The sequence below is a fragment of the Symphalangus syndactylus genome, chromosome 13, assembly GCF_028878055.3.
Source record: "Symphalangus syndactylus isolate Jambi chromosome 13, NHGRI_mSymSyn1-v2.1_pri, whole genome shotgun sequence".
Taxonomy (NCBI): domain Eukaryota; kingdom Metazoa; phylum Chordata; class Mammalia; order Primates; family Hylobatidae; genus Symphalangus; species Symphalangus syndactylus.
In genome coordinates this window covers 119,948,495-119,974,111 of record NC_072435.2, presented here as the reverse complement: position 1 = coordinate 119,974,111, position 25,617 = coordinate 119,948,495, and the positions used below count along the sequence as shown (strand labels likewise).

The 25,617-nt window shown below is 47.2% G+C and overlaps 1 protein-coding gene across 4 annotated transcripts in view; it reads right to left on the bottom strand.

The window, feature by feature from the left end:
- The window catches only part of RFLNA (refilin A), a 331,789-nt gene that overhangs the window by 141,112 nt on the left and 165,060 nt on the right, over positions 1 to 25,617 (bottom strand). For 2 of the 4 annotated variants that reach the window (XM_055237998.2, XM_055237997.2), the window contains exon 2: positions 24,144 to 24,342. Coding sequence is in view for 1 of the 4 variants with exons in the window: in XM_063614698.1 (XP_063470768.1) it covers positions 23,118 to 23,120 (3 nt within the window). In the remaining 3 variants the exon portion in view is untranslated. Of the gene's footprint in view, positions 1 to 22,923; positions 23,095 to 23,117; positions 23,152 to 24,143; positions 24,343 to 25,617 lie in introns of those variants that run through there. The other 2 variants (XM_063614698.1, XM_055238000.2) reach the window with 2 other exon arrangements.

Here is a 25,617-nt window from a genome sequence, read left to right as displayed (position 1 = left end):
ACATATCCTCCTCTGCAGCTGGCTGAAGTGGCTGCCTCCAAGCCAGCCGGGTGGCCACCTTTTCCTCTCCTGAGTCAGGCCCCCAGCCCAGGACGCCCCGTAAATGGGCTCTCTGCAAAAGGAGGCTGTTGGTTTTGTGCCAAGATGCACAGCATCAGAGGTCAAGGTCAGTTGCACGTAGGACAACCATGAAGTCTGTGCTTGCTAGTACTCTGCGGGTAGCTCACACTCCAGGGGACGTGATCAGTGTGTGTCATTCTCAAATGGATGGTGACCACTGTGGTTGATCATTAAAAGCTGTAGACTTCATTTTTTTCCCAAGAAAAACAAATGCTTTTAAAGAGAATGTAGAACATATGTACATCCTGAAAGCTTTTGGAAACGAATACTTTTCTTTTTCTTCAATAATGGGCTATTATACTTGATTTTCCAAAGATCACTACGTTATTTTCTTGAATATCCTTATGAGGTCGGAGAGACCATTTTTGTTCTCATCATTTTACTGATGAAATGAGGAAACTGAGGCCTAGAGAGATGAATGGCCCTGAAGCCAAGATGGGAACACACATTCTCAATATGTCTAACAGGACTCTGTTTCCTGGACCACCATAGCTCAACTCTCACGAGACTCTACTGAGTAAATATCTCCCAACAGGAGGGAAAGAAACTAGCACTCACCGATCACCCTCTATGTCCTAGAAACTCCCATAAGCACTTTTTCTCGACTGTTTGCATTTTCGACAATTTAGCACTCAGATCAGAGAGGTTAAGTAGCTGGCCCAAAGTCAACCAGCTAGTAAGGAACGGGGCTGGGATTTGAATGCAGGGGTGTTTGACGCCGAAGCCAGAGCTTTGTCCCCAAGCCTTCTGAGCTCAGCAAGCAGGGTAGATTTGGGAGAAAGGAGATGAAAGAAGTGAACAGGTGACTAGGCAGGTCAAATAAACCAATGGCCAAGATTCAGATCTTTGCCTGGAGTTAGACCATTGTGTCTGCCACTGAGCAGCCTGAAAATTCCCCACCCGGCTTCCCACAGCACTTTTGAAACTGGCCCCACAAGTCCACCAAATCTATCAGCACCAGGCATGGTTCTGCAAAGGTGCCCACCCCACCAGGTGCAAAGGGAGGTAGAGAATTTTGGGGCTTTCCTTTCTGATTAACTGGTCCTTAGGGGGTTCATTTGCTTGTTTTTGTTGCCTTTTTTTTTTTTTTTTAAACTAGAATCTAAAAGGTTGATTATTTCAGGCTTTCATTATAAAGTGTGCAATATCAACCAAGTCTTTATATCTTCATATGCCAATACTAAGGTTCTCTGATGGCGATAGCATGATCATAGGACACAGGTAAGGCGCTTTCTTTTTTTATTTATTTATTTATTTATTTTTTTGTGTGTGAGACAGGGTCTCACTGTCACCCAGGCTGAAGTGCAGTGGTGCGATCTTGGCTCACTGCAACCTCCGCCTCCTTGGGCTTAAGAGATCCTCCCACTTCAGCTTCCCAAGTAGCTGGGATTACAGGTATGCACTACCATACCCGGCTAATTTTTGCATTTTCAGTAGAGATGGGGTTTCACCATGTTGGCCAGGCTGGTCTCAAACTGCTGAGCTCAGGTGATCCGTCTGCATGGGTCTCCCAAAGTGCTGGGATGACAGGCGCTTTATTGGATTCACGTTCACCTCCATTAATTCACACGAGAACCCCGGGGACAGCTTCTCATCCACATCTTAGAGATGGAGACTCTGAAGCCCAAAGCCATTCTGGTGACTCAGGTTGGGGTTCAACTCTTAGTCTCTTAACAGTGAAATTCCCCGGTGGGGCCTCCTCCCACAAGAAATGCCACCACCATCTGGGCATGCCCCTGCCTCACTTTGCCCTGCAAATGTTTCAGAAGTATCCTCAAGTATCACCTCTGTACCACCAGATCACACTTACTCACTGTGGAAGGGAGGTTGTGAGCTGGAATCATGGTAGGGGAAGACTTCACTCCCAACAGTGACAGGCAATTGTTGGGATGTCCTGGCATTTGGGGTGGTGAGCCTGAGCCTGGAGGGACAGGCTGAATAATGGCCCCCAAAGATGTCCCCAGAATTTGCAAACATTTGACCTCACATGGTTAAAGGGATTCTGCAGATGTGATCACGTGAAGGATCTTGAGGTGGGGGGATGGTATTGGGCTATCTGGGTCAGCCCAATGTAGTCCCAGGGCCTTTATAAGAGGGAGGCAGGAGGGTCGGACTCAGAGGAGAGATGACCATGGAAACCCAAGTCAGAGTGATGTGGCTGGAAGCCAAGGAATGTGGCAATCTCTAGAAGCTGGAAGAAGCAAGGAATGAATTCTTTCCTAGAAGCCAGATGCAGTGGCTCATGCCTGTAATCCCAGCACTTTGGGAGGCCAAGGTGGGTGGATTGCTTGAGCTCAGGAGTTTGAGACCAGCCTGGGCAAAATGGTGAAACAACATCTCTACTAAAACTACAAAAAAATTAGCCAGGTGTGGTAGCTCACACCTATAGTCCCAGCTACTTGGGAGGCTAAGGTGGGAGGATGGCTTGAGCCTCAGAGGCGGAAGTTGCAGTGAGCCAAGATCATGCCATTGCACTCCAGCCTGGGCAACAAAGCCAGATCCTGTCTCAAACAACAACAAATTCTCTCCTAGAGCCTCCAGAAGGAGCAGCCCTGCTGACCCCTTGATTTCAACCCCATAATACCCATTTTGGACTTCTGCCCTCCAGAACTTGGGATAAGGTGACACATTTGTGTTGTTTGAGGCCACTAAGTTTGTGGCAGTTTGTTACAGCCACAAGAGGAAACTCATGCACACAGCATTACAGACTCAAGTCCAGTGGCTGGGGCTCCACCACACAAAGGAAATGCATGGCCTATTGGCCCATGAAGTCACAAAGGTCACCACCAGTGTCAGCTACACCAGATGACATGACAAGTTCCCCTTTGGGGTTGAAATACGCCCAATCAAATTCACCTGCAGATTGCTGCTAGCATAGCCTTAGGGTCAGAAATTGGTCATTTCCTCTCATGCAACAATTTCAATCCATTTTAAAACTATTATCATTTTTTAGAGATAGGGTCTGGCTATGTTGCCCAGGCTGGACTCAAATTCTTGCACTGAAGTGATCCTCCCATTTAGCTTCCCCAGTGGCTGGGACTACAGGCGCACGCCACCATGCCTGTCCAACCCACTTTATATGAATTCTTATGAGAAAATACTCCCCACCAGCTCATTTCTTCCACGAATGTGGTAAGGCCTTGGTCCAGGAAACAGAAAAAAGAAAAGTATCACACTGTTTCCGAATGCAAGAGAAATTAATTAAATCCAAATTTTCACAGAACATTAAAAGTTGAACACAACTCAAAACATACTTGAGATTCAGACTGGATTTCCAAACACTTTCTGAGAAGACAACCAAAAAAAAATCCCAAATGACTTTTCTTTAGATGGTTCTCCCAAAATACCCCGAAGGGAGCTAGAATGGAATGGCCAAGGAAGGCAGGTGGCAAGAGTCTGTGGGGTTTTAGGGGAAAGTGAAAAAAAAAAAAAAGAAAGAAAAAAGAAAAAAAAGAAAAATTTAGGGTTGTCTCTTGGTGCTCAGTAATCCCGGGGCTAGACAGACACTGCTGGATGAAGCGAATATCAGGAAATACCTCTGTGGAATGTGAAACCGAAGCAATTTGAAACAGGGTATGGGTTAGCCAGCCGGGGAGGTGGCCTTGCTCATTTGAAAGTGCAAAGCAAACTATGATTTCACGGAGGGAGCTTGCTGGGAATAGGCGTTCAAGGGCTGGATCTAGAGAGTCTTCTCTCAGGAAAGGGCACCCGTGGAGGCTCATTTTTCTTGGTCAAGACACAATTATCATCTCTGAGACTCTCCTGTGATTGGAAGGTCTCTCCAGAGAACACCCAACCTCATAAAAATGATGCCAATAGGTAGGGTGCAGTGGCTTATGCTTGTAATCCCAGCACTTTGGCAGGCCAAGGCAGGAAGATCACTTGAGTCCAGGAGTTTGAGACCAGCCTGGCCAACCCAGCAAGATCTCGTCTCTACAAAAAATAAAATAAGTTGCGTGTGGTGGCGCACACCTCTAATCCCAGCTACTCTGGAGGCTGAGATGGGAGGATGGCTTGAGCCCAGGAGGCAGAGGTTGCAGTGAGCCAAGATTGCACCATGGCACTTCAGCCTGGGTGACAGAGCAATATCCTGTCTCAAAAAAAAAAAAAAAAAAGTAGAAACAATCCAATATCCAAAAAAAGGAGAGTAAACAAGTTATGGTATATTCATGTGTTTAAATATTATACAGCAATTTAAATCATGTTTCCAAAGAACTCTTTAAGGACCAGAATGAGTCTTAATAAAATAATATTATGTGAAAAAGGCAAATATAATAAAAATTCCATCAGACTCAATAATTATGTATTCGTACAGGTTGACAGTTTTGTGGAGGATGGTCAGTAGAGGGGCTTTGTAATTAGAGTGATTTCCCTTGGGGGTCTGGTGCTGTCACTTCTTAGCCATGTGAATGTGGTAAATTATCCCCTCTCTCTGACTTCATTATCTCACCTGTAAGATGGGCTGGGACTGGATGAAGTGATTGCAATGCTTGTGAAATATTAAGTGGCAAAGCAACTGCTGCTGATCTGTTCAGTATTATGACCACCAAGATTTCTTCTCTCTACCACTATTATTTCTCTGTCCTCCAATTACTACCTGAGCAATTCTGTGCCTTGGCCCCATCCCAGAAGCTACCATATTTTTAGACTAACAAAGGCAGCTCCAATGCTGAGTGCTTGTAAATATCAGCCCTAGAGCACATGGGCCCCCAAGGCAGCCTCGTGGTGCTAGTGCAGACGGATCCTGACAACCTGCAGACTGCCTGGGCTGGGTGACATATCAGTGGTGTGGAGGGCTGGGGAGCAGGGTGCTGTACAGCTGTTAAAGGTCAACACTGAAGGTATGTGGTGAGTTGAGACAGCCCAGCGCTGCTGGTAATCAGTCAGGCCGCGCCCCACCCTTCCACCCAGGTCTGCAAAGCAGAAGATGCTTTTGTCATCAGGGAGGCAAGGAGAGGCTTCCTGTTACTTGTATAGTTTCCCAGCTCTACAAAGGGAATGAGGGTGCGATAAGGGTGATCAACAATAATAACAGTTAGAGTGTTATACATTATATACAAGAAGGCATATATAATAGTATACATATTATATGTAATAATTATATGTAATGTAGTATATATAATACTGTATTCGTCTGTTTTCACACTGCTAATAAAGACATACCTGAGACTGGGTAATTTATAAAGGAGAGAGATTGAATGGACTCACAGTTCCACATGGCTGGGGAGGCCTCACAATCATGGCAGAAGATGAAGGAAGAGCAAAGTGACATCTTACATGGCGACCAGCAAAGACAGAGCATGTGCAGGGAAACTGTCCCTTATAAAACCATCGGATCTCATGAGACTTATTCACTACCAGGAAAACAGTATGGAGGAAACCATCGCCATGATTCAGTTACTTCCCACCAGGTCCCTCCCACAACATGTGAGAACTGTGGGAGCTGCAACTCAAGAAGAGATTTGAGTGGGGACACAGCGAAACCATAACAAATACATAATAGTTAATTATATTATATATACTCTATATAGCATATAATAAAATAGTTGATATTTTCTATATAGTAGATATAACTATTATGATTATATTATTCTCTATTAGATAATACATAATACTTTTAAGTATTATGATTATAGTTATATTATTCTCTATAAGATAATATATACTTACAACTAATATTATTACAGTTATCTTACTCTCCACTAGATAATATGTAATACCTGTAACTATTACGATTATTATTCTGTTCCTGAGTTTGTCTTTGGTTATTCTCTGGAGCACTCGAGAGCCTGGCTTCAGCAGATGGGGCCCCTAGATTCCAGCCTCACTCCTGCCTGGTTAGACTGATACATGTATGCAAGACTCTTCCAGCCTCTGCTTTTTAACAATGAATGCTGAGAGCAAGCAGCATTTCGCAAGTGCATGTTACGTGCCAGACACTGCCCCTGCATATCCCTTCAAAGCATTGCCACAGCACTGTGGACTGGGAGTCGTTCTGTGATATATGCCAGGATATATTATGTTCTGTGGGAGCCTGCATCCACTTGTCCCTTCCCTGTACACACTGCCATTCCCCCCGAACACGGGGAAATATGCTACCCCCTTGAAGGTTCTGACTAATAGAATCATGTCGTGCCATCCCAGTGCTTAGTTTTGAAGAGGTCTAGAAGATTTTGCTTCCCTTCTCTTGAAATATTTACTCTGGGGACACTCCCTCTTGGAGTCCAGCCACATGGAAAGGCCATGTATAGGCACTGAGACTAACAACCCCAGCTGAGTTCCCAGGCCACAGCCAGCATCAACCACCAGCTGTAGAAGTGTGCCATCTTGGACACCAGCCCAGGTGGGCCTTCAGATAACTTTAGCTCCAGCCAATATCTGACTGCAGCCTCAGGAGACACTGTCAGCAAGAACAGTGACGGAGCCCCGTCTACTCATACCTTATGATATGGTTTGACTCTGTGTCCCCACCCAAATCTCACCTTGAATTGTATTCCCATAATTCACCTGTGTTGTGGGAGGGACCCAGTGGGAGATAATTGAATCGGGGGCAGTTCCCCCATGCTGTTCTCATGGAAGTGAATAAGCCTCATGAGATCTAATGGTTTTATCAGGGGTTTTTGCTTTTGTGTCTTCCTCATTCTCTCTTTGCCTGCTGCCATCCATGTCAGGCAGGACTTGCTCCTCCTTGCCCCCCGCCATGATGGTGAGGCTGCCCCAGCCACGTGGAACTGTAAATCCAATTTTTTCTTTTGTAAATTGCCCAGTCTCGGGTATGTCTTTATCAGCAGCATGAAAATGGAATAATACACCATAGAACCATGAGAAATAGTAACCAACTATTGTTTTAACGAACATATTTTGGGGTGATTTTTTAGTGCAGCAATGGATAACTAGAACTTACTTGTTTCCCATTTGCAGTCGGGGAAACTGAGATCTCGGAGGTGAAAAGACTTGCCCGATTCAGTTGCTAAGTAGCAGAACCAAGATTCCTGGAGCGCAGGTTCCTGACCGTCAGGCTACACGGCCTCTGCACCAGGCTGGAAGAGGGAACACTGTGGGATGCGAAAGCTTCCCGTGTATTCAGGAAGCTCTAAGATGAGCCGGCGAACGTGAGAGCCAGAAAGAGGGATGACGAAGCATGGCTCTGCTCCACACTCACAAGAGGGCAGGGAGATGGGGCCCAACCAGCTTACTGAGTGACTCAGGGAACTACCGAACAGTCACAGGACATCACTTTGCAGGATAAAATCAGACTCACTGCCAGAGCCACAGCTGAAAAACAGATCCGAGTGGGGAAGGTGGAATCTGTCTCCTGCACAGCACAGTCTCCAAGCTTAAGCCATCGTGTGCGACCAGAAACCAGAGGAGGGGCACCGGCACTCCTGACATGTCCAAACAGTAGGGCTTTGTGCACCTTCACATGGAGAGATGAAGGTGCATGATCCCTAAGGCAGCTGTGACACTCCATACGTTCCCAAGAACCCCAGTTTCCTTCTCGGGATCAGAGCAGCAGAGAAACCCTCAGGAAGAGGCAGTTCTATAGCCTGCCCAGAGCAGGCCTGGAGGAAGCCCCAAGAATGATGGAAAATTGGGACCCAACAAGGGGACTTGTGCAGAGGTCCAGGCCGCTGTCCAGGGACACCTGGATTAATCCAGCCCCCTGGATTAAGGTGAGGTCTGTTATTTAGCAGTCACTGCCCACCTTCCTCCTGAGGGGACAGCTGCCTTCTCCCTCCTCTCTGCTCTTAATGTAACCTATGTTTATTATAAGGAAACCTCTGGAAGTGGAACCTCTGGAAGCCAGAACCAAGCCCAGGGAAATAGCTTCAGGCATGTTGGATCTGTTCTAGGGTAACCCATTTGTCCTGGTTTGCCCAGGACCTTCCTAGTTTTAGCACTGACAGTCTCAAATCCCAGGAAACCCCACCGTCACAGACATCACCCCAGGACAATGGGTCACCTTAGTCTACTTCTGCCACAGACACCAAAATTTGTTCACACTCTGTGGTCAGAACCAAAGCTCCCCTCCTTCCTCCAAATTAAAGAAAAAACCCCAGGCGAGGCGGCTCATGCCTGTAATCTGAGCACTCTGGGAGGCTGAGGCGGGCGGGTCACTTGAGGTCGGGGGTTCGAGACCAGCCTGGCCAATATGGTGAAACCCGTCTCTACTAAAAATACAAAAATTAGCCAGGATGTGGTGGCACACACCTGTAATCCCAGCTACTTGGGTGGCTGAGGCACAAGAATCGCTTGAACCTGAGAGGTGGAGGTTGTGGTGAGCTGAGATCACACCACTGCACTCCAGCCTAGGTGACAGAGTGAGACTCCATCTCAAAAAAAGAAGAAAAAGAAAAACCCCACTAGTTCTCGGTCCCTTCTCTCACCTTGAGTGAGACCACCTTTGACCCTGGGGGAGAAAAGGCATGACCTTGAGTAATAAAAATTGCAGCAATAATAACAATGATAGTGGGAGCTAACACAATTAGAGTGCTTCTTGAACGTCAGGTCGTGTTGCAAACCCTTCCCAAGCAGTACCTCTTTCAGTCCTCACCACAACCCAGTAAGGGAGGAGCTACTGTTACCACTGCTTCCGGGTGGAGGTTACTGAGTCTGGAGGAGTGAAGTGCCTTGCCCAAGATCACACAACCAGCTGTGGTGGAGTCGGGATTCTCACTCAGGCAGATCGTCTGAGTTCAAAGCTGACTGCGGCACTTTCTAGCTGGGTGGCTTTGGGCAATTAAATGAAGTCACCTCCTGAGCCTCACTTTGCTCATTGATATGGTTTGGCTCTGTGTCCCCACCCAAATCTCATCTTGAATCTTGAATTGTACTCCCATAATCCCCACATATTGTGGGAGGGACCCAGTAGGAGATAATTTGAATACTGGGGGTGGTTCCCCCATACTGTTCTTGTGGTAGTGAATAAGTCTCATGAGATCTGATGGTTTTATCAGGGGTTTCTGCTTTTGCACCTTCCTCATTTTTCTCTTGCCACCACCATGTAAGAAGTGCCCTTCACCTCCCACCATGATTGAACTGTAAATCCAATTAAACCTCTTTTTCTTCCCAGTCTCAGCTATGTCTTTATCAGCAGCATGAAAACGGACTAATACAGTAAATTAGTACCAGTAGAGTGGGGCATTGCTGAAAATATACCTGAAAATGTGGAAGCAACTTTGGAACTGAGTAACAGACAGAGGTTGGAACAGTTTGGAAGGCTCAGAAGAAGACAGGAAAATGTGGGAAAGTTTGGAACCTCCTAGAGACTTGTTGAATGGCTTTGACAAAAATGATGATAGTGATGTAAACAATAAGGTCCAGGCTGAGATGGTCTCGGATGGAGATGAGGATCTTGTTGGGAACTAGAACAAAGCTGACTCTTGTTTTGTTTTAGCAAAGAGACTGGAGGCATTTTGCCCCTACCCTAGAGATTTGTGGAACTTTGAACTTGAAAGAGATTATTTAGGGTATCTGGTGGAAGAAATTTCTAAGCAGCAAAGCATTCAAGAGGTGACTTGAGTGCTGTTAAAAGCATTCCAGGCCAGGCACAGTGACTCAAGCCTGTAATCCCAGCACTTTGGGAGGCTGAGGCGGGCGGATCACGAGGTCAGGAGTTCAAGACCAGCCTGGCCAAGATGGTGAAATCCCGTCTCTGCTAAAAATACAAAAGTTAGCCAGGCATGGTGGCAGGCGCCTGTAGTCCCAGCTACTCGGGACTGAGGCTGAGGCAGAAGGATCGCTTGAACCCGGGAGGCAGAGGTTGCAGTAAGCCAAGATCACGCCACTGCACTCCCCAGCCTGGGCAACAGAGCGAGACTCCATTTCAAAAAGAAAAAAAAAGCATTCCATTTTAAAAGGGAAACAGCATAAAAGTTTGGAAAATTTGCAGGCTGATGATGCAGTAGAAAAGAAAAACCCATTTTTTGAGGAGAAATTCAAGTTGGCTGCAGAAATTTGCATCAGTAACAAGGAGCAGACTGTTAATCCCCAAGACAATGAGGAAAATGTCTCCAGGGCATGTCAGAGGTTTTCATGGCAGCCCCTCCCATCACAGATCTGAGAGCCTAGGAGAAAACAATGGTTTTGTGGGCCAGGACCGGGGTCCCCATGCTGTGTGCAGGCTAGGGACTTGGTGCCCTGCATCCCAGGTGCTCCAGCTGTTGCTAACAGGGACCAAGGTACAGCTCATCTCATGGTTTCAGTGGTTGCAAGCCCCAAACCTTGGCAGCTTCCAAGTGGTGTTGAGCCTGCAGGTGCACAGAAGTCAAGAAGTGAGGTTTGGGAACCTCCACCTAGATTTCAGAAGATGTATGGAAATGCCTGGATGCCCAGGCAGAAGCTTGCTGCAGGGGTGGGGCCCTCAAGGAGAACCTCTGCTAGGCCAGTGCAGAGGGAAATGTGGGATCAGAGCCCCCACAGAGAGTCCTTACTGGGGCACTACCTAGTGGAGCTGTGAGAAGAGGGCCACTGTCCTGCAGACCCCAGAATTGTAGATCCATCGACAGCTTGCACCATGCACCTGGAAAAGCCACAGACAGTTAATGCCAGCCTGTGAAAGCAGCCAGGAGGGAGGCTGTACCCTGCAAAGTCACAGAGGTGGAGCAGCCCAAGACTGTGGGAACCCACCTCTTGTATCAGCATGACCTGGATGTGAGACATGGAGTCAAAGGACATCATTTGGAGCTTTAAAATTTGACTGCCCCACTGGATTTCAGATTTGTAACCCCTTTGTTTTGCCCAACTTCTCCCATTTGTAACAGCTGTATTTATCCAATACCTGTACCCCCATTTTATCTAGGAAGTAACTAGCTTGCTTTTGATTTTACAGACTCATAGGTGGAAGGGACTTGCCTTGTCTCAGATGAGATTTTGGACTGTGGACTTTTGGGTTAATGCTGAAATGAGTTAAGACTTTAGGGGGACTGTTTGGAAGGCATGATTGGTTTTGAAATATGAAGATATGAGATTTGGAGGGGCCAAGGGTGGAAAGATATGGTTTGGCTGTGTCCCCACCCAAATCTCATCTTGAATTGTATTCCATAATTCCCATGTGCTGTGGGAGGGGCCCAATGGGGGATAATTGGAATCATGGGGGTGGTTTCCCCCATGCTGCTCTGGTGGTAGTGAATAAGTCTCATGAGATCTGATGGTTTTATCAGGGGTCTCTGCTTTTGCATCTTCCTCACTTTTCTCTTGCCACTGCCATGTAAGTGGTACTTTTCACCTCCCTCCATGATTCTGAGGCCTCCACAGCCACGTGGAACTGTAAATCCAATTAAACCTCTTTTTCTTCCCAGTCTCAGGTATGTCTTTATCAGCAGCATGAAAAGGGACTAATACACTCATCTATAAAATGGGGGTAACAACCCTCCTCAGAGGACTATCGTGACAAAGAAATGAGAGAACATAAGGAAACAGTCCAGTTCACACCTGGTATATAAGGGCCTGATAAATATATGTGGTGATGATGATGATAATGATTACTGTTTTTCCTATTGTGGAACTCAGTGGATATGGAACCTCCAGAAGCCGGCACAAAATCCAGGGAAACTAGATGAGGTGGTTCTTCCCCCTCCAGGCCAGCCCAACCCAAGCCACACCCAGAAAGCCACTCAGGGCAGGGCACCAGCTGGCAGCAGCAGAGGCTGCACCAAACACATTCCCAGACACCACACATGTGTCACTCAAAGTCAGGCACAGTCTTTAACGCACCTAAAACACTCCGGGAATAGGACATTTCTCCCAGAGGGGATTTGGTAAAGGAAGGTGGGTTCGATGGCTCCTCTGAGACTCATCTGGCCCTGGTACTTGTATCAGTCAGTTATCATTGCAAAACAAAAAACTGCAGAAGTTCAGAGGCAAACACCAGTGAGCGTTCACTACCCACACCTCTGGGGTGGTTGGTAGGAGGCTCTGCTGATCTTGGCTGGGCCCTCCCAGATGTCTAGGAGTTGGCTGGATGTTGGCTAATCCAGGCTGGCCTCAGCAGGAACCGCCAGATGGCTCACCTGTGCTCCACATGTCTAACTAGGCTTGTTCTCACAACGGTGGCAGAAACTCAAGTGATTAAGTGGAAACACACAACACCCCTTGAGGCCTAGCTTGGGGACTGGCACATCATCACTTTCTTCTCATTCTCTTGGCTAAGGCAAGTCACAGAAGGTGGGGAATACCTGCCACCTTGTGGATTGGAGAAGCTTCAAGGTCACATTACAAAAGGCATGAATATAGGAGGTGAGAAGCAATTCACATTCAGGTTCTAATTGAGCCACTTGGTGGTGAAACGTTACTCTTTCCAGCCAAACCTCTCCCCTACTCCATTTTTTTAAAAAAGCACCAAATGTGTATTATAACATCCGGAAATCATTATTTCAAACTTCTCCCTAGTTAAGAACCCCTTTTTTATGTCCAAATAGTAAGTACAAACCACATCTTTATAAAGACATGAACCTCCTGAACTTAGAGGTGATGCTCTTGAGAAGTTAACTTTTTATAAATTAGATATTATTTGTAGCCGGGCGCGGTGGCTCACGCTTGTAATCCCAGCACTTTGGGAGGCCGAGGCGGGCGGATCACGAGGTCAGGAGATCGAGACCACGGTAAAACCCCGTCTCTACTAAAAATACAAAAAATTAGCCAGGCATGGTGGCGGGCGCCTGTAGTCCCAGCTACTCGCAGAGGCTGAGGCAGGAGAATGGCGTGAACCTGGGAGGCGGAGCTTGCAGTGAGCTGAGATTGCGCCACTGCACTCCAGCCTGGGCGACAGAGTGAGACTGTCTCTACAAAAAAAAAAAAAAAAAAGATATTATTTGCTTTAGGTAGGAAAGTTCTGCTATTCAGGTGAATCTTCAAAATTTTAAACAATTGCCGAAATAGACTCCATTAAATTTAGCTTAGATAAGTCGCCTTAAAAGGGGAATCCAGCAAGGATTCTGGAAATTAGAAGTAACGACCTGGGAGTCCACATCTCAACAGTCCAGCCCTGTTTCTCCATCTGTAAAACTGGAATCATAACAATAGTGAGGCTAATACTAATAATATTGTACGTCATCTCATTTGAGTTTCCCCACAGTCTCAGAAGCTAGAATAATTAGTATCCCTTCATAGTACAGATGAGGAAAATGAGACTCAGAAAGGGTGAGTGATTTACCCAAAGTCACAGAGCTCATCTTCAAGGCAGAGTTCGGTTAGAACCTCCGTGTTCCCTTCTACACTGCTGATGGGAATGTAAACTAGTACAACCACTATGGAAAACAGTGTGGAGATTCCTTAAGGAACTAAAAGCAGAACCACCATTTGATCCAGCAATCCCACTACTGGGTGTCTACCTAGAGGAAAAGAAGTCATTATATGAAAAAGATATTTGCACACGCATGTTTATAGCAGCACAATTCACAATTGCAAAATTGTGGAACCAACCCAAATGCCCATCAATCAACAAGTCAATAAAGAAACCATGGCATATATACACAATGGAATGCTACTCAGCAATAAAAAGGAATGAATTAGTGGCATTCACAGCAACCTGGATGGGACTGGAGACTATCATTCTAAGTGAAGTAACTCAAGAATGGAAAACCAAACATCCTATGTTCTCACTCATAGGTGGGAGCTCAGCTATGAAGATGCAAAGGCATAAGAATGACACAATGGACTTTGGGGACTCGGGGAAAGGGTGGGAAGGGGGTGAGGGATAAAAGACTACAAATTGTGTTCAGCATGTACTGCTCGGGTGATAGGTGCACCATAATCTCACAAATCACCACTAAAGAACTTCCTCATGGAACCAAATACCATCTTTTCCCCAAAAAACCTACGGAAATAAAATTTTTTTAATTAAAAAAATGAAACAAAAACCTCCGTGTTCCAACTCTCAGTCCTAGGATCTTTTTCCCTCCCCAGTTATGCAACCCAGCAAAAAGATAACTAGTGAAGGGGAGGGTGGCATTAACTCACATGGCCTCTGTGGGTTTCTCATGAGAAGAAACTGTTCTTTCCCTTGCTTTTCCATTGTGGTTTTTCTTTTTTTCTGATTTTACCATGAACCACCTCGTTCGGATATACCCAGTCTAGCTTCCTGGAACCGTGCGGAAAAGCTACTCTCAAAGCCTCCTCCTCCCTTTTTTTCCCTTTTCTTTTTCCAGCTGCAGCTGCAGCCTGGGCCCTGAGTGCCTGCTGTCCAGCAGCCGGGAATGCCTGCATTTTTGGGAATCCAGCAGACCAAGGCCCCGTTTTTTTCTGTCACCAGTAGGCACTTTCCCCAGAAGTCCTGCCAAAGCTGCCCCCAAGGCCCTGACAGTGTCACGCAGGCCCCGGAGAAACAACTGAACAAGATTAAGACCAATAAAACGGATTTTACTTCCAAAAGATGACCGAATGCTCCCGAGATGGCAGAAACTGGAAGCATCAAGACTTAGAAAATTGTATCTTAGAAAATACCCCATCATCACTGCAGTGCTGTTGAATTTCCTTTTACTATCATTTTGAAATTGGAAAAAGGCCCCAGGTCCCAGGCTGGAGGTCAGGAAGAGCAGAGCTGTGGCAAGCCTGGAACCTGGGGCCACTGGGCCAGCTGCTTTCAAGGCCACGTGTGCAGGGGAATGGCACAGAGCTGTCTGATTCTGGAATCGTCCATCTGGAGACTGAGCTAGGCGTGCCTGTGGGTGGCACTGGCTTATCGCTCTCATGTTTTCTTTCAATAAATAGCACCCTTGTTCAGGTCCTCTGAGCTCCTGTTAAGGAAGCAGGAAAATGGTCAAGATCCCTGCCCTCTGGGGCTGGCATTTTACTGGGGGAAGCAGGTAATAAAGAATAGATATGGCCGGGCGTGGCGGCTCATGCCTGTAATCCCGGCACTTTGGCAGGCCGAGGCAGACGGATCACCTGAGGTTGGGAGTTTGAGACCAGCCTGGCCAACATGGTGAAATCCCATCTCTACTAAAAATACACAAAAAAAAAATTAGCCAGGTGTGGTTGTGTACACCTGTAATCCCAGCTACTAAGCAGGCTGAGGCAGGAGAATCTCTTGAACCCGGGAAGTGGAGGTTGCAGTGAGCTGACATCGCGCCACTGCACTCTAGCCTGGGCAACAGAGCGAGACTCCGTCTCGAAAAATAAAAATAAAAAGAGGGAGGTGGCAAGAGGAACAGGTCAGAAGAGGAGAAGTGATGATGGAATCAGAGGTTGGAATGTGCGCCTCGAAGATGGAGGAAGGAGCCATGAGTTAAGGAATTCAGGAAGTTTCTACATGCTGGACAAGGTCAGGGAATAGAGCCTCTCATAGCATGCCAGAAGGAATGCAGCCCTGTGGATGACTTGATTTTAGCCCGGTGAGACGCATTTTGGACTTCTGGCCTCCAGAACTGTGAGATAATGAATGTGCATTGTTTTAAGCATTTAGTTTGTGATCATCTGTTATAGCAGCAACAGGAAGCGACCACAGGGATTTAGCCAAGCTGGGGGGAAAGTGTTCCAGGCACGGCCACAGCAGGTGCGAAGGCCCTGAGGCAGGAAGCATATTTGGAAGGTTCCAGGAACAGTGAGGAGGCTGGGGTGGCTGGGGCAGTGTGGATGAGAGGAAGAGATGAGAGAGGGAATGGGTTGGTGTGTGTGGTGACAGAGACCTTGGAAAAAGCTCTGGCTTTTGCTTGGAGAGAAACGGGAAGGCCCTGCAGTTCTCACCAGAGATGTCAGTAAGTCGAGTGGAAAGGACCTCCTTGGGACACATTCTTTCCCAGCTCCCACACTAAGCAGCATAACATCGGGGATGTCACCATGCTACAGCGTCAGCTCTGAGGGTAGGGGACTTTGTTTTGTTTACTACTGAAGACACGGAACCTAATCACATCTGCAAAGACCTTTTTTCCCAATAAAGTCACATTCACAGGTTCTGGGTGGACACATCTTTGGGAGGATCACCATTCAGCCTAGTCCACCCCTCTGGCTCCTGTTCACAGCCCGGGGTCTCAGGAAAGAGAGCTGCCTCCAAAATATGACGCCTGGACCCACAGGCATGTGTGATCAATTACAAGCTCTTCTCTTTGGCTCTGGATTAGAGACTTCCTTTGCCCAAGCTCTTTCTCCTGTGTCCAGTCTCGCGTGTTGACTGCCCTCTGAAGCTGACGTATCTGGAAGTGAAGTGATGATAGAGCATCCCAGATAAAATGAGGATGGCAGCTACTTGGGGGCTCAACACCCACAGCAGGGCCCCCGCCATTCCAGACCTCCCTGGGCAGAAGAAACCTCGCCTTTCACTTTCTGTCCCCCTGCTAACATGCCCCTCAACCTTCGCCCGTGGGCAGGTCTATCCTTGCATTTTTCTCTCCCTTCTTCCTCCATCTTTCTGCCTCTTGCCTCGCTCTTTCGGTTTTCAGGAACTATCACTCACTAAACCATCAATACATCCCATTTTGCCTGGGGCAGCCCAGGTTTATGTGGGTTGTCCCAGTGTGATTAGAAACAGCAGCCTTTTCACTCGAGATGCCCCAGTTTGGACAATATATTCTATGGTCCTTCTGCACAGGAATACCCTTTTTGAGCCAGAGTTCAAACTTGAATAATGTGCCGGACTCCATGGCAAGGCATTAAAATTCCTATGAAGACACCTCAAGCTGTTTATTTAAACTATGCATCAGAGAATGTGATTCACAGCCCAAAAACCTGAAACCAGGTATAAAGTCGCCATCCAACCTTCCAGCTGTCAAGTCAAATGTTTTCAAGCCATCCCCAATTGCTCTCTGTCATTTGTATCACACATGCCATTTGTCAGCAGATCCTATTGGTTCTGCCTTCTGGACGCCTCTAGAATGCAATCCCTGCTGTCCACCCCCGGCAAGGCCACTGGCATCTCAGCCTGAACCATTGCAGGCCTTTAAACCGAAGAGTGACATGCTCTGGCTTGTATTTTAACATGTGACATGATCCTTTTAAAGCATTCACCCGTTCCTGTCACTCTTCTGCACAAAACTCTGCCAGGGCTCACATCTCATTCATTGCAAAAGCTTAAGTTCTCACAATGGTCCAGGAGGCCCTATGTGATCCCCCATCTCCTCCCAGTCGCTCGGCTGGCTGCCCTTCCTAATGGTGTCCTCGTTCCCTCCACTCCCACCTCCTGGCGGTGCTGCTGGTCCTCACGCACGCCACCCACACCCACCACTCCTTGTCTTGACCTTTCTAAGGCCATGCAGATGTCCCTCCCAGGGAGGCCCCTCCTGGCCCTCATCTGAGATGATGCACACAGCCCTCCCCAGTACCCCCTTACCCCTACTCCCTTGATCTCTTTCTCCAAAGCTCTGATCCCCACTCATCTTCCTAAGTGTTTTATTTGCTGACCTTATAGATCCCCCATCTGCTCCCACTAGAATCTCAGCTTCCAGGGGACAAGGATTTGGGTCTACTTTGTTCACTGCTGTGTCTTGAGCTACTAAAACATATCTGGCACATAGTAGGTGCTCAACAAATATCTACTGAATGAATGAATGAGTATGCTTAGATTTCTTAAACAATTATCCATCTAAAACCAACCAAATAACACAAAACTACATTTTTTTTAATTTATAAAAACAATTACTTGTTTTTACCACTACATACCACTATGCAATGGCTAAAATCCGAAACACACCAAACATTGCAAGGACATGGAGCAGCAGGAACCCTTATTGTTACTGGTGGGAACGCAAAATGGTGCAGCCACTTTAGAAGACAGTTTGACACATCTTCCAAAGATAATTATAATCTTACCATACAATCCAAAAATCATATTCCTAGGAATTTGTCAAACTGATCTGAAAGCTTATGTCTACACAGAAACCTGCATATAGGCTGGGCTCAGTGGCTCACGCCTATAATCCCAGCACTTTGGGAGGCTGAGGCGGGCAGGTCACCTGAGGTCAGGAGTTCAAGACCAGCCTGGCCGATATGGTGAAACCCTGTCTCTACTAAAATACAAAAATTAGCCGGGCGTGGTGGTGTGTGCCTGTAGTCCCAGCTACATAGGGGGCTGAGGCAGGAGAATCACTTGAACCCGGGAGGCAGAGGTTGCAGTGAGCCGAGATTGTGCCACTGCACTGCAGCCTGAGCGATGGAGCGAGACTCTGCCTCACAAAATAAAAAATAAAACCCTACACACAAATGTTTATGGCACCTTTATTCATAAATGCTAAAACCTGGGAGTAACCAAGACATCCTTCAAGAGCTGAATGGATAAACTGTGATACGCTCATGCAATGGAATATTATTCAGTGATGAAAGAAATGAGCTATCAAGGCACAGGTGGACCTAGAAGAACCTGAAATGCATATTGCCAAGTGAAAGAAGCCAATGTGAAAAGCCTCCATATGATTCCAGCTACACGACATTCTGGAAAAGGCAAAACCATAGAGACAGAAAAAGATGAGTGGCTGCCAGGGGTTTCGGGTGATGGAGGGATGAGTGGGCGGAGCACAGAGGATTTTCAGAGCTGTGAAACTACTCTGTGTGATACTGTCATGGGGGCTCCGGGACTATGCATTTGTCAAAACCCATTGCATGCAGAAAGCAAACAGTGAGGGAACCCTAATGTAAGCTATGAACTTCGATGAGTAACACAGGAGTTCCCCCTTATCCGCAGTTCTGCTTTCCGTGGTTCATTACCCACCATCAACGGCGGCCTGAAAATATTAAATGGAAAATTCCAGAAATCAACAATTCGTAAGTTTTCAACCGCGCACCATGCTGCACAGTGTCAGGAAATCTCGTGCCATCCTGCCCAGGACATGAGCCTTTGCCGTGTCCAGCATATCCACACTGTAGACACTACCCACCTGTCAGTCACTTAGTTGCTGCCTCAGTTATCGGATGGAAAAAACATATGATATATGGGGCTTGCTGGCATCCACAGTTTCAGGAATCCACTGGGTGTCTTGGAACATGTCCCCTGAGGATAACAGGGGACCACTGTAATGTATAAATAGTGGCTCATTCATTGTAACAAATGTCCCATGCCAAATGCAAGATGTCAATAATGGGGAAACTGTTGGGGGAAGGTACAGGGGAATTTCTATACCACCTTCTCAATAATTTTTTTTTTTTCCTGAGATGGAATTTTGCTCTTGTTGCCCAGGCTGGAGTGCAATGGCGTGATCTCAGCTCACCGCAACCTCAGCCTCCCAAGTAGCTGGGATTACAGGCATGCGCCACCACACCCGGCTAATTTTGATTTTTAGTAGAGACAGGGTTTCTCCATGTTGGTCAGGCTGGTCTCAAACTCCCGACCTCAGGTGATCTGCCCGCCTTGGCCTCCCGAAGTTGTGGGATAACAGGCATGAGCCACCGCGCCTGGCCAAAATTTTTTTAAAATTTAAAAAACAGTGATATAATGTGGCAGTTGATGCCATTGTCCTGGAATGGAGTCACCTCTCACAGCTCAAATAAGGTGCTGGCCTCTGGACCCCACTGTGGGGAGCTAAGTCCACCAGAGGAGTAGGAAACTGCACTGGCACCATGTGCCAGGGCCATTCAGGCCTCACTGGGCAGGGATGGTCATTGGCACAGTAAGTCAACCTCTGTTCTTTGCTTAACATCCAGAGCAATTAAAGTATCATCATAAATGAAAAGGCAGTCATGGACACCAAAGTCACATGTCCTCAGTTACAAAGCGCTCAACCAAGTGATTGGGAATATTGTCATTGTGAGGTAGAGTGTCTCCAAAGACAGCTGCCATCAACGCCTCCCCCACAAGATGTGTGCAGCACCCCCCATCTGGGCGGGCCTGGGACTGGTTTTGACCAATAAAACTGGCAGAAGTGAGGCTGTGTGAATTCCAGGCCTGGCCTTTGAGAGGACTGGCAGCTTCCACGTCCCTTCTCTTGGAGGCAGCCACCACGTGAGAAGTTTGAGCTACTCTGAGAACACAGTGCTACAACAAAGCCTAAGGTAGCAATAAGGAGAGAGAGATGACCGTCCTGGTCCCAACTTGCCATTCATCCCAGCTAAAGGGCCAGCTGCCATCTTGGACATTCTAGACACAGCATACACCACGGGGAACAGAAGAGCCATACAGCTGAGCCCACGATGGTGAGAAGTAGACATTGTTGGATTTTAAGTCACAAGACAGAACTGAAACTCATTGAAATGGAGACGAAATTAAAACATTCTCAGAGAGAGCTTTCAGACTCTCTAACACACGGGTCCCCAACCCCTGGGCCACAGATGGGTATCAGTGCTATTAGGAACCAGGCCACACAGCAGGAGGTAAGCTGCAGGTGAGCAAACAAAGCTGAGCTCCACCTCCTGTCTGATCAGCAGGAGCGTGAGATTCTCATAGGACTGAGAACCCTATTGTGAACTGCGCAAGCAAAGGATCTAGGTTCTGTGCTCCTTATGAGAATCTAATGCCTGATGATCTGTCACTGTCTCTTGTCGCCCCCAGATGGGACCATCTAGTTGCAGGGATACAAGCTCAGGACTCCCACTGATTCTACATTATAATGAGTATGTAATAATAACAGAAATCAGTGCACAACACATGTAAGGCACTTAAATCATGCCAAAACCATTCCTGCGCCCTCCAGCCCGGTCTGTGAAAAAATTGTCTTCCACAAAACCGGTCCCTGGTGCCAAAAAGGTTGGGGACCACTGCTCTAACAGTGCGAGGTGGGGGTTGTGGTGAGCCAAGATAGCGCCATCGCACACCAGCCTGGACAAAAGAGCAAAACTCCATCTCACAACAACAACAACAAAAATGGAACTTTGTGAAATGTTTTGAGACCCTGAGAAGTGACTTGCACAACGTCACGCAGCAGAAATGAGAATCCCGCTCGGCAGCCTCCCAGTGCTTCCTGGCTCCATAATTCATGAAAGAGGCATCTGCAGAACATAACCCTTTCCCAGCTTTCAGGGAAGCTGCAGCTCCGAGAGGAGCCAGACACGTGGCCAGCCAGTCCCATGAGATGTGAATGCTGTAATGGAGGAGTGGGGGCAGGTCGTGGAAGCAGAGAAGTGTTGGCTCGGCATTTCGGGAGGAGAGGATGCTCCTGCTGAGTTTTGAAGGCTGTTGTTCCAGAGAAAAATGTGGAAGAATTCAACTTGGGAAGTGGCCATGTTGACAGGCAAGGAAGGGGAAGGGACTCCCAGGAGAGAGGACTGTGTGACAAACACCAAGGCCAGGAGGAGTGTGGTACATTTGGGAAACCACAAGGAGGCCAGTATGGTTGGCTTCAGGGTGGCTGTGCATTTATGGGAAGCCAGGAACCTTGAAGATTGTCCTGCCAGGAATGTGAAATCATGGAATGATGTAGAGTTAACAGCATCCATTTGGGGGTCTAGAAAGATCACTCCATATGAATCGGAACTGAGGCAGGAAGACCTCTTAGGATGCCTCAGCTGTTGTTCTGGAGAAAAACATGGAAAAATTCAACTTGGGAAGTGGTCATGTTGACAGGGGAGTCAGGATGCTGGGGACACTTCAGAGAAGAGTTAGTTGGTGGCCTGTGACAGCTAGTGAAGGACTGGGTATAGGGTTTTTGGATTTGGGATCTGCATGTCTAGGGATGCTGTTTGCTAAGAAATGGGAACGTGAGAACATGTTTGAGGGTGAGATATGGAATTTACAATGTCTCCAGGCACCCAAGTGGAGATGCCTAGCCCACCCTGGAGAGGTGGGTCCAGGCTGGGAAGTGTAGCTGGAGCCATCATCACAGGAGGGAGCAGACGTGTGGGCTGCACACACTGGCTCAAGGAGAATATGAAGAGGGGATAGAAATAGATTATGGTTGGGGAAATAGCATCATTTAAGAAGCAAGTGAAGGAAGAAGCCAAAGACAAGTCAAGGGAGGTAGGAAACCAGCAGGACTTATTTTCTGGTCACAACCCTGTTGACCAAGACAGAATCTGGTTCAGACAGAATAAAGTAAAGAAACAGGCAGGAACAAGCAGATGGCTATGAAAGTGATCCCTGGCTGCCCTCATTGCTCATTAACCTAGGACACTCCCACCAGCCCCATAACAGTTTACAAATGCCATGGCAACGACCCAGAAGTTATCACTCCTTTCCATGACAATGACCCGGAAGTTACTGCTCCTTTCTAGAAAGTTCTACATAATCTACCCTCAATTTGCATTAATCTGCCCCTTAATTTGCATGTTATTGAAAGTGGGTATAAGTGGGTATAAACACAGTTTCGAGGAGCCCACAGGCTGCTGATTCTGGGCACACTACCTATGAGTTAGCCCTGCTCCACAAGGAGAAATACCGTTGAATAAAATATTGCTGTCTAACACCACCAGATCGCCCTTCAAATTCTTTCCTGGGCAAAGCCAAGAATCCTCCCAGGCTAAGCCCCAGTTTTGGTGCTCACCTGTCCTGCAACAAATGGTCTTAAATTTTAATATCAAAATAAAACCATAAAAGTGTGGAGAGAAAAATACAGGGGAAAAATGTACATGATTTTGTGGTGGGGACTATTAGGTCTAGTTTCTTGCCAGTCAATAACAATTGAATATTAGCAATTTCAACCTAATACATGTCTAAGTGTCACCAAAGGCAGAAAATATAATAAATGGTATTTGGGTTTTTAAAAAGTATACATATATATGTTTTTAAAAGCATATATAAGATTACAATGGGAAAATTTTTACAACATATATATATATACCAAGGGTTCATAATTTAATATATAAAGAACTTCCAAAAATCAATTAAAGACAAACACTCCCTCAAACAAAGTGGGCAGGGAATGTGGACTGGTGTATTAGTTACCTATTGTTGCGCAACAAATTATCCCCAAACTCAGCAGCTTAAACAACAAACACGTATTATCTCACACTGTCTGAAGGTCAGGAATCTAGGAGCAGCTTAACTAGGGGGTCGTCTAATTCAGGGTGTCTCATGCAGTCAGGAGGTAAGCTAGGGTTGTGGCCATTAAAAGGCTTGCCTGGGCCTCCAAGGTCACACCCTCTGCTGTTAGTGAGAGCCTCAGCTCCTCCCTGGTTTTTTGCTGGAGGTCTCAGTCTCTCACCATGTGGACCTCCACACATGGCAGCTCACTTCCTCCAGGGCAAATGACAGAGAGAGACAGATATATAGAGAGAGACAGAGAGAGAGAAAGTTCACTGCCCACTGCCTAGTCTCCAAAGTCACACACAGGCACTTCCACTTAACTTCATTGATTAGAACCTGGCTGTTAAACCCAACACACACTCCTTTCTTTGAAGGGAAGAGTATCAAACAATATGTGCAGGCATTTTCAAAACCCAAAGGGAAATTTTAAAACACAATGGGAACTTTACAAAAGATTAAATATACAATACAAATAAGCATGAAAAACAGCCCCCCTCTACTTTCAGGGGAAATTAATTACTCCCAGGTCCACAGCACATGGAGTTTTCTCCAGCCTGCCTGTCTTCGGCAGGGCTGTTCCCTCTGCCCAACGCGCCCCTCCCCTCCCCATCTGGCCTCTTCTGGCAACGGCCCCCTTGTCTCCTGGGAAAAGACTCCCTCCAGCCATCATGCTTAGGCCGCACGAGCTTCCTCTTATTCCTGTTATCTCATTCATCATGTTGTATTGTAATCACCTCTCTCATTAGCCACCAAGCTCTCCGAACTCAGGGTTCATGACTTCATCATCATTTTACTTCTAGTGCCTGGCATATAGTAGACAAATAACTAGGTCTCACATGATAAATGGTCTACAAGGTACTTTTAGGGAACACAGAACCCATGTTTCCTGGGTCTGAAAAGGGAAGTCACAAAGACTGGGCTTCACTTCCCAGCCCCCTTGGAATGCAATCCCTCCGAGTGAGGGACTTCTCCTTGAAAAGACACAATCGCCTTGCAGACTCCCCAAACCTGGCTCCTCTAGCTCTCTACAGCATGGAGGCTCCACGGTGAGGCTTATTCATCCGGACACACAATTTACATCTGTTCCTAACAACAGACATCAAGTTGGCAGCTCAGCCCTGCCATGGGCCACAGTGATAACACCTGTTGTGTTTCACCAAATAAACTCTGGAACCCAGGGACCCACCGAGCTGGGACACCCTACCTGAGCCGCAGACACCTCCCCGCAAGCAGACAGCTCGTCCAAGGACTTTTCCACATGGCAGCAAGCCCGTCAGCTTCTGCTCGTCGGCATGTGTCTTGCTCTCCAGCCGTAAGTGCTCTTCAAGGGCAAAAAAACCTCTGCAAACACAACATCACCTCGTGCAGCACCACGGTCCATGAAGACTCTCACCAAGTACGGCCTGGAAAGGAGAAAAGGTGATGAGGAGAAGGTGAGCTCAGGCAGCTGCTTTGTAAGTGACTTTTGAGCACCTCATAAGTATCGGTCAGCAGTGGCCATAGTGATGCTGAGTAACAAACGTATGGGTGGACACGAAGCCACTGCTGAGACCAGGGGGTCCCAAAGCCAAGTGCTGGACCTGTGGCTTGTTGCTTCAACCCTGGGAGGCCCACGGAGTTCTGGATGTTTGGGGGGTGCACTCATAAGCAGGAAATCCAAGCCTCTAGGCCAGCTCCCCTGTTCTGGCTGTTACCCCATTACAGCTTCTGGACTTCAGCAGAGAAGAGTGAATTCTTTCCTGTCCCCTTACACTCTCTGGCTCAGGAAGCAGTGGAAAGATGTAGGGGTCCCAGAGCCTCCCTCAACTGGTCCAGTATTCCTGCGACTGCCGACCAGACATAAACTCACAAAGTTTTTTACAAGCTTGTCCCTTCCTGGTGAGAAGCTCCCCAGATATAACAACAGAAACAGACCTATCAGGTTCTGCCAGGAAGAAAGAGCCGTGCGTAAGTCAGACCTCGTGGCTCCTTCAAACACTCAGAGGCAACATTAATCTGGACTCTTGGATGAAAGATCTAGCTTGCCTTGCCAGTTCATTTGTAAACTGGACAGCCAGAAGGCACCTCCGAGCGTGGAGACCCACTGCTCCACTGAAGCTTTTAGGGCAGCAAGGCCTTCCTCAGTAGTCTTTATTTCTTTCAGCTGCAAATTCAGCAGCAGCATTTAATAAGAAAAACAGAAGCCACAGGAAAAAGGGAGCTCCGGAAACAACATACGGTGCAAAACCCTTTAAGTTTCAGCTGCTCCCAGTTAGAGGACACTCAACTGCTCCAGGCAAGAGCCCGACAAGGGGCCAGTTGACTAGGGAATTAATGAGCAACAGGAACACGACTCCCTTGGGAACGTTCTCTGCAAACCAGGTACATAGACAGCTCCAGGGACCAGCTGCCCCTCTCTCCCCTACTTTGGCCTCTTTTTCTTCCTCTCCTCATTTCCTCCTGCCCACTCCCCTCCTCTTCGCACTGTTTCTTCCTCCTGTCCCATTATTTTCTTCTCCTCCTTTGTCAGTTCTTTAGTCCTCTTAGGGGACATCCCTCAAGCATTGCGGATTGTGTGGCATTTAAGGCCAAATACATCCCTATCTAAGACAAAGAGAAGAATAATTAGTTACAACAGGCTGGGCATGGTGGCTCATGCCTGTAATCCCAGCACTTTCGGAGGCCAAGGTGGGTGGATC